At 34.8% G+C, this 9,732-nt stretch overlaps 1 protein-coding gene across 1 annotated transcript; it reads left to right on the top strand.

The window, feature by feature from the left end:
* The first annotated feature begins 446 nt into the window (after positions 1–446).
* Positions 447–1,850, top strand: LOC133830582 (photosynthetic NDH subunit of subcomplex B 4, chloroplastic). Its single transcript, XM_062260588.1, has 6 exons — positions 447–700; positions 803–844; positions 949–1,108; positions 1,203–1,258; positions 1,368–1,439; positions 1,641–1,850. The coding sequence occupies exons 1-6, from the start codon at positions 599–601 to the stop codon at positions 1,752–1,754; spliced, it is 546 nt and encodes a 181-aa protein (XP_062116572.1). The 5' UTR covers positions 447–598; the 3' UTR covers positions 1,755–1,850.
* Positions 1,851–9,732: the final 7,882 nt, after the last annotated feature.

Genomic DNA, 9,732 nt, shown 5'->3' with positions numbered 1-9,732 from the left:
GAATTTTAAACTTCCACATATCACATATATGTTGGGCTCCACATTATATAAAAAATAGAGGAATGTTATGTGCACCCAAAATATACACTTAAATATTATACAGAGTGATGTGGCAGTTTAGTCTAACCAATCATATTTATTAAAACTGTGACCTACGGTTTTAAAAAACAGTGACACGTCACTATGTGTAATGTTTAGATGCATATTTTGACTGCACATATCATTACTATGTAAAAAAAATAGTGGCCCATGCAAGTAACCTGCAACCTTTGCGTTATTAGCACAACGCTCTAACCAGCTGAGCTAATTGTCCAGTTTGCTATTTTAGGAATAAATTAATTAATTATATACTTAAAACAATAAATTCATTTATTTCAAAAATAAAATAAAATAAAGTTAGGTCTATAGGATATATGGGTCATTTAGGAAAAAGTAGTGTTTGAAGTACATTGAAATATTTGCCGTATATCGTCCACTTAGTAAGGGTGGATACAAATCATTCCCTTATCCACTTTCCCTCCCACATAACAAAAGAAACCAAAACCTTAATGTATCCATCTAAGCTTCACTATTCAATTACTTTTTCTTACTCAAAACAATGGCTGAAGCTGTAATGTCATTCTCCATTATCAAACCACCTATTCATACCTCTGCTCATGTCCAAACTACTAAGTTAGACCTCAACTCAAGTTCTAGATCGGTAAATAAAACCCATAGTTTAGTTTTTTTTTTTCTACATTTTTCAGTCTCTATTTTGGTGAACTTTAATTATTAAGTAAATTTTTTCCCTTTTTTTCCCCAGCTTAGGCAGTGTTCAAGCTCTGGATTGTTTCGGTCAAACCAGGTAGTGGTGTTTCAAACTAAGTCAAGAAAATTTAATTTGCTCATTTTCCAAACAAGGTAGTCTAATTTCAGGGGTTTATATTTGTTTTCCTGAATAAACTATAGATTGAAGAAAGAAAGGGCAAAAGAGGCTGTTTAAGCAAAACAAACGCTTTCCCAGACTGGCCTTTAATGGCAGTACTAGTGGAACATGCTGAAGGCCAAAGAGACTATATCATTAACAAATCTGTTTGGCATCTCAGTGACAATGCCATAAAGAATGTCTGTAAGTGTTTGAATATTTTTTTCTCGTACATATATTTTGTCCCGAATTTAAATTATTAAAAAGAGAATGATTATTTAGTTTTTCCTGTGATCAGATATTGGTTACATGTTGTTCACTGGTTGGGGATGTTTAGTTTTTGGTTCCATGAAAGTAAGCATAATCAGTATCAATTAATCAATCCTTCTTGAGAAAAAAATATGTTATTTTTGTCGGAATAGTGTTTTTAATGAACTAATAATAGAAAAATCTCATGATATAGGATCCTTTCTATGACTCGGAAAGCTATAGAGGAGATGGAGGAGATGGAACTGGACATTGGATCTATGACAAGGTATATATATATATATATATATATATATAAGATTCTTTATTTATTATTATTATTGTTATTCTTTTTACAATTATAGGCAAATCCACTAGATAAGTATTCTGTCACCACATAAACTTTACCATTAGAAGCCAATGATTTTGGGTAAATATGAGCAATGGTTTTGATACCAAAGTACTAAGAGCCAATTTTGGGTTTCCTCAGCAAGAAGACATAGAAGAAACTGCGAGATCAGAATTGTGGAGGGAGGAACTCATTGAGGAAATTGAGCTAAAGGTTGGAGGGCTACGAGAGTTGGAAGAGGCTGTCAAGAAGTAGTGTTACATGGTTTTAAAATACTCATTCATTTGATTCCCAACTAAATTGTGAACATGTTACAGTGGTGTTTATATATATATATATACTGTTCCAAGACCTTTGGATGCTTGATCTAATTGATCAAAGGAATTAAAAGGAAAATTCTATTTGAAGAGAAGAAATTGTATGTAGAGAGGCAAATACTTGTGAACTAATTCATTGTGAAGATCATGTTCTCCTCAAATGAACTAAACAATTTTTTAAAGGAATTTAGAGAGAAGGAATTTGTGAAATGGGTAAGCAACCATTAAGAAGAAAGTACATGTAATAAATTTATGGTTAATTTCCTTTTCAGCTAGCTTTATAAAATTTAGATCAATTGGTGCGAACTTTTGCAACGTTATGTGTCATGATCAAACTTATGAGCAACACATTCACAGATAATAAATTATTTTATCACTATTTGGTGAAAATTACCGCATTAAGATTTTTTTTATAACTTAGATTTTGAAATTAAGGTCTCTCTTTGATTGAAGTCTTAAATGTATCAGTAAACAATTTGGCATGTATACTTAAAAGGGAATGATAATTATTTTTCTATTCTCATTCACTGATTACAAAACTTAATAATTATAAAATTTAATGAAATCCATATAAATTAAGGATAAAAGAAAGGAATAGTTACTCTTTCATTTTCTCAAGAAATGACATCACATTTAAAGTTTTTATTTATTTTTTATTTTTATTTTTTATATTTAAAAATTAAAAGACATGTTTACGCCCTTAAATAAAAAAATAATTATTTTTAAAGAGATAATTTAGTCAATTTAAGTATTCTGATTATGTTTCTTCAATAATGAGATCAAATGACAAACGTTAAAAATTTTACGCTTAACTCTATTATCTCATTCTTCTCTTCTACTACTGTTTTCACTCATTTTATGTTAGTTCAGTCTGTTATTCCCCTCTTTGTCTCCCAGAATCACAATGATACGCTGACTCAGGTACCTTCTTTCGACGAAGTCAAAGAGGTGACTTTTTCTTTGGTGGTTGTTTCTACCATTACTGTTGGGATATTGTGACTAATGAGGTATGTCTTGTTATTGATTTTTTTAAGAATGGTTATCTCTTGCCTAAAATAAATTCCAATTTACTTATTTTACTACCTAAGACTAATGATGCTATCATAGTTCATGAATTTCGCCTGATTGTCCTTGGCAACTTCTTGTTCAAAATTATTTCTAAGATTTTGTCGGTATATTTAGGTTCTTTGCTTGCCTCGTTTAGGTTCGTCAGGCAGAATGGTGTTAGATCGACAAAGATTTATATGAAAAGGTAGGATTAGCCACAAACTGTGATAACTGTAGAAGAGCCACAAGGTCGATCCTAAGACATTTGGGGCTTAAGTCAAAATAAATTTTTGGGGCTCCGACATAAATATGTTTATAATCAATTATCATTAAAGTTTGTTGTTTGGTCTAGTGGGAGTGCATTTTCTACATTTCCCCTTGGAGGAAAAAAGTTCAAATCTAGCTTCTAGGTTTAATATTTAAAAAAAATAAAAAATAATAACATTATTAGGATTCAAACCTGGGCATTTGTGTAACTAGAAAAGACAAAATGCCACTACATCAAGGCTTATTTTATGTAATTTATGTATTATTTTATATTTTATTATTTTAAAGTCTATTGAAACTTCATTTAATCAAAATTTTGGGGTTTTGGGGCCTAAGCACGGGTCTAGTATGAAGATAGCCATCACATATGAGATTCTAAATTAATTATTTTCTTCAAATAAGGTCTGAAAAATAACATTGTCAGAGACCTACATATACATATTATACCATTATTATTTCATTCAAATATGTTTATGTCTGAATCACGTGAAGGAATGACTCAGGTTCTCTTTTATGGCTTGTTTACTGCATTGTAATTGGAATCGAGATAAATCAAATGGAAAATGAGTAGATGATTCAGAATTATTATTTTTACTATGTTGTTTATTAAAACTGATTAGAAAGTAAAACATAATCATATTAACTTGTTTACATAATCGGAATGTTTAAATTGACTAAATTATTTTTTTTTATTAAAAAAATATAAAGTAGTATTTTGATGAGATATATTTTTAAAGGACAAAATTATTTTTTTATTTTTTATTTGGGATATTGACGGCATAAATATCTAAGTTTATGGAAGTGTTGCACTTAAATACCTAACTTATTTTTTTGACGGCATAAATACCTAACGTTTATTTTTTGTTGCAACCGTTACTTTTTCTCGTTAAGTGACAAATAATAAACTTTTTAAATAAGGATATTGGGAGCATAAATACTGAAGTTTATGTAAATGTTGCACTTAAATACCTAGCTTTTAAGAATTGATTTTTTGAAAGTTAGGTATTTGAGTGCAACAATTACATAAACTTATGTATTTATGCCACCAATATCCCTAATTAAAAAGCTTGGTATTTGCCACTTAACGGAAAAAAGTAATGGTTGTAACAAAAAATAAATATTAGGTATTTATGCCGTCAAAAAAATAAGTTAGATATTTAAGTGCAACCAAAGCATGAACTTAGGTATTTATCCCGCCAATATCCATTTTATTTTTAAAAAATAAATAAAAAGAAATAAAAATCATTTTTCTTAATGGCATTTTTTAAGTGATTAGGGGAAGAAACATTCTCATTCTTTTCCCTTTTATCCTACCAAGTTCTCAAAGATGTGAATGAGAATTATTACCATACAAATGATTTTTTACATTAGTATATATAGTTGATGTCCTATATATATAAATATATATATAAGGGAGCACTATATATAAGGGGCATTTTTAATGGTTACTACCCATGAATGATTACTTTAATATTAATCATTAGATTAAAATCAATAGTTCATATTTATAGTTGTTAATTAATATTTCTAAAAATAAATTTTGATTTTTTCAAATTTTTGGAAGGGTGACCTGATAAAAATTTGTATTTATTATGAAAATATAATATTGTAAACTTTCCATTTTTCAATTGCATGTCAATTTCTAAATATAGCTAGTGTCTTTCATTGGTTGGAAACAACATTAACTATGACAAAAAAAAATAACGAAATTCAAAATTAATGTAGAAAAAAAATATTTACTTGTTATACCAAGTCACTATGTTGTCACATCATCATAATTGTTAGTACACATTTATGGGTAGTAACCATTAAGAAGTCTTCCATATATATAAAATTAATAAAGTTATGATCATTTTTAATTAAAATAAAAAAGTAAAATTACGTAAAATATAATGAAAATTTTGTAAAAGGATAAAAATTAAGATTAGAAAAAAAAAAAAAGCATTTTAAACGCTCCTATTTGGTATTTTTTTCGTTCAATTTTTTTTATGAAAATAAATTAATTTCTCTATACAATGATAAGTTACGAGCTTGATTCCTTGAGACTGCAACAACTTTTTACTAACTGTTGACCCTTGATTTGGCCAACGACACGGAGTCAATATAACGACAAAGTGCAAAAAGGAAAACAAGAAGAGAATCAAATGAGAAGAAATTGACACAAGCGATTTATAGTGGTTCGGCCCCAATTGGATGGTAATGACCTACATCCACTTAGTGTTCTTATTGATATAGAATCCCAATACTATGATCAAAGAACTAGTGGTTCTCGAGTTTCACAAGCCTTAAGAGTATTACAATTTCTAGTGGATAATCACATTATGCTTTTCTCTTTGAATCCAAAGAAAAAAAGTTCCAAAAATCCAAAAGTCCCTTCCTTTAGCCTTCTCATTCTTATTTATAGGCTCAAGGAGGTTACATGGGCCGGTGGGCCTTAATTACCATTAAAATCAGCGTATCAAGGTAATAAAAAGAAATATAATGAATGTAATTATTACAAGATTGAGTATCTTAAAGGAAGTAAATAGAAGTATGCGACCAGACTGGTCGCACCTAAACGCGAGACTTGATGAAGCAATAATCATCTGGTCGATAGTCAAACAGAATCCCTTCACTCAAAACTTCCACGTGCCAACCATGTGTAAGAAATTCTTGCCACATCATCAAGAGCCATTTTTGGGTAAACATTTGCCCCCCAAGTTTATTTTACTGCGACCAGCATAAAGTAAACTTAGGAGACCGACCTTTCGCGTATCCCATCAAATCTGCCAGAGTCGTCCCTGCCTTCTTGAAAAAAGCAACTAATCATGTCCCTTCAGTTTCCCCAAAAGTTGTCTGACGGCTATTACGTTTCCCCATGCCTTGAAAATTCACTCCCATCATTACCTATTTTACAGTGCCACGATCAATATAAATAACTCATTCTTTTTACTTTTCACTTTTTACAAATCTTCTCTTTCTCAAGAACTCTGAAGAACTCTACACTCAGAACTCAGAAGACCGAAATGGTTCCAACGATTCACGGAGTTTCTGCCCAGCCATTCTACGTCTCAGAAATTTGCATCTATTTTCACCCTAGTAAGCTACTTGAATTTCTTTGTCTCTGAGATGCCATGCTATGTTTAGTTTCTAGTTTGTTTCAGACTTTGAGTTCTTGAAAAAATTGATTCGGGGTAAATGGGTATACTAATCGGTGTTTAATATGGTAGGAAAAAGACGCTTTGATGGGGTTAGGAATCAGTTTGGTAGTCAGGATAATTAATTTAGGGCGTAAAATCGAAGTAAAATTCAAATTTTAAACCTGTAGAAAAACTGAGTATTTCCCACCCCTTCAAAGTCGAAATTTTTTTTTCTGAAAAACTTATCACTTCTGTTTTTGATCCGTTTTCCAAACTGTTCGCATAGAATTTAGTGTTTTTGTCAGAATGCTGCTGGTCGTATAAAAGCTTAACTTTTATACACGAGCAACATTATTCCAACTCTTAACACCTTTTAGTCTGTTGGGCCGTAGATTCTCATCTCTCCCTCTCTGTTCGCAGATTTTCATGCAAGATCCGTGGGGAGGTAAGAGGCCAATCGACGACAACCTGCTCGCTCAGCTGCTCGTGGACGAAGAACAACCGTCATTACTCATACTGGAGATTCCTTTTTCCTGTGCCCCATTCAACAGACCTTTGACTAGTCCATCAAACATAGGTAGAGTAAAATCCATCGCCCAAAAAAAGAAACAAACCAACCCTCAAACAACTCAGCCTACTCCTCGGGCTGAAAATACTGATCCCGGAATCCAAACACAAGCCCAACCCCGGGACATCCTTCGACCAGACATCGAATGGTACATTGCTCCTCCTAGCCAAATCACTGATAGGATGCTAACAAATTACCTCAGGAAGTATGGACTTTCTGGGGTAACTTTATTCAAACCTACCAATGACCAATGGGCAAACCTGCCTGGCTGCACCTTCAGCGCCTGGTCGAGGTGCCATATTGAGGCAGGAGCAATCTTTCCTCTTCATCCTTTTTTCTAGGGAGTGACTAATTATTTCAGGGTCGCTCATTTCCAAATAACCCCAAACAGGTATAGAATTCTTTCTGCACTCTATATCCTTTATAGCCATAAAAAATGGCCTGTCCCTACGCCTCATGAGATCAACTACCTGTTCGATCTTAAATCCAACCCCAACCAAGACAACAAGGGTTTTTTTCATCTCTGTCACCAAGAATTGACTCGCATCTTCCTGAGTGAGACTACCTACAAGTCCAATGTAGGAAAGTACTTCCAGGAGTACTTTTTAACTAATGATCTGGTTGCCAACAACTTAGCCTTCACCCAAGGAGGTAACTTCTTTATTCTCTGGTCGCTTATTTCTTTTTATTTTATCTACATCTTCCTTAGAACATTATCACTCTTCAAGTCCATGGCAAGAGCCAGCTCCTACTCCAGAAATGGAGATTCGAGCAGCATCGCTAGCCAGCATGACTGACGTAGAAAAAATCGTCAAATAGCTGGTCACTGAAGCTAACCTAAGGCTGGTCGGTCTTCTGGCACATCACCAAGATGTGAGGGAGTCAACGGTGGGGAGTGCCATTGGCGGAGAAGTTCTCGAGCAGCACCAAGACGTGTCACAGCCTTCAAGGAGGAGGACAGCTAGGGTGACAATCAGGGAACCCTTCAGCACCCCGCGAGCAGCCGCTCCCCCTGCCCCTTTGGGAAAGGGAAAAAAGAAAGATTCCGAACCCCCTGCACCCATCGAAGAGTTTTCAGATGAGAATGGTACTGTCTTCTCACTTTTAGATATTTTTCCCATTCCATGTCATTTATTTGATGGGGATGACAACTTTAAGTACACTCCCAATTTAAATTCAGATTTCTTCCAGGCGGTGAGTGAGTGTAGCAGTAGTTCAGTAAGTAATGTAGCGACCAATAGTTATAGCTCGGGTATTTTACGTACAATTTCCTTGTTCTCATTTTTAACTCCATCTATACACATCGTCTAACTGCTCGCAATGTTTCCTTGCAGATATGTCGTCTGGAGATATGTTCGACCGCTATACCGCACATGCTGCTCCTTCGAGCAAGAAGAGGGAGAGCAAGCAATATTGTGGAGAGAGCAGCAAGGCTCCTTCAACCAAAAAGGCTCGGACTGAGGATCTTCCAACTGCAGCTCCCTCAAAAGAAACAATGCCCCCTTCGTCTCCACTTGACCAGCAGTCTCCCCCTGCACCAGCTGACCAGAATCCTTCCCCTCTGGCACCTGCCGACCAGCCACCTCGCGATCAACCTGGAGATGTCCTAACAAGCACCGTGTTCACCGCGGCCAGAGAGAGAATATACAAACTCTCAAAGCACAAACGCAGCTGAGAGGCCGTCATTCACACAGACTCTATGGAGACCGATCAGATAATAAACCGAGGACTGAACGAGATAGCCAGTGTAAGTTGCTTTCTATTGCTAAGTTTTATTTACTTTACTTTGTCATTTTCTGCCATCATCTTATCTCTTTATCTGATTGTAGGGAATGCTGACTATAACTGTTGGCTGGCGCCGCACAGGGGCTTTTGTCACCCAGACCAAAGAATCTGACTCCAAGCACACTGAGGAGGTCAAGGTGCTTGAGGGGAAAAACACTGAACTACTCGAGGAAAACTCCAAGCTGGCCAAAGAGCTTCAACAGTTTCAGACTACCCTGACCAAAGCCAATGAAGACAAAGAGAAGTTTAGGGAGTGCTCTAAACTTAACTATCAAGAGGCTAAACAGCTTGAGGCTGAGCTGATCGCAAGCAGAAAGGAGGCTGAGGAGCTGGAGGGGCGTATCAAGGAGCTTGAGGAGACTAATGCCAACAACTTGGAAAAGTATAGGGGAGCTAACCACCATTTCTTTTAGGAGTTCTGGAAGCACAATCGTAGGGCCAACTTCAATTATCTTTTTGAGAGGCTGAGGTGAATTGAAATAGCTCGGTGCACTGCTCATCTGGAGGAAGAAGAGAGAGCCAACATACCTGCCTCCCCAAAAATCTCCTTAGCCACGGGAATTGATAGCACGGAAAATGAAGCTGGAACCATCGTCGACCAGGGAAATCCTCAAGACCCTCCTACCTTGTAGTATTTTTGTTTTTCTTTTAACTTTATCTTGTAGATACATGACCTACGGGTCGTGATGTAAAGACAATTTCTATCTTCATTGCTGCATGGGCATTTTTTTTCCTTTTAACAAACAATTACATTTGAGCAGTAACTGCTCGTAGTGTAAAGGATTTCATTTTTGATATTATAATATTTACATTCTATTATAACATCTGTTCACATGACTGAACTTAGCATAGTACTTTGGTTTGATTTCACAAAATAACAAATTTTTTGAAAAGTACTCTAAGTACCGTAGCATGCTTTCACTTATTTTGCTCGTGTGTTTACATACCTTTTGATATGCTTTGCTTACTAGATACCTTATATGCCCCCCAAGTGAATGAGGAGCTTTAGGTCCTCGGTCACTTTCCTTGACTAATACCTGTTCGAACATTCCTGCTCGGAATAAATACTTGTAAAAATGAAAATATAGCAAAACAACACACGTAATGACAAAATACTTGTAATAAATACA

The sequence above is a fragment of the Humulus lupulus genome, chromosome 4 (assembly GCF_963169125.1).
Source record: "Humulus lupulus chromosome 4, drHumLupu1.1, whole genome shotgun sequence".
In the NCBI taxonomy this organism is placed as follows: domain Eukaryota; kingdom Viridiplantae; phylum Streptophyta; class Magnoliopsida; order Rosales; family Cannabaceae; genus Humulus; species Humulus lupulus.
The sequence above is the reverse complement of the archived record's forward strand: the minus strand, read 5'-3'. Positions and strand labels throughout refer to the sequence as shown.

Bases quoted from the DNA above. Each gene is read 5' to 3' on its own strand.
- LOC133830582 (XM_062260588.1), top strand. From the start codon at position 599: ATGGCTGAAGCTGTAATGTCATTCTCCATTATCAAACCACCTATTCAT. The intron at 701-802 runs GTAAATAAAACC...TTTTTTCCCCAG, and splicing joins TCAACTCAAGTTCTAGATCG to CTTAGGCAGTGTTCAAGCTC. The intron at 1,440-1,640 runs GTATATATATAT...GGGTTTCCTCAG, and splicing joins GACATTGGATCTATGACAAG to CAAGAAGACATAGAAGAAAC.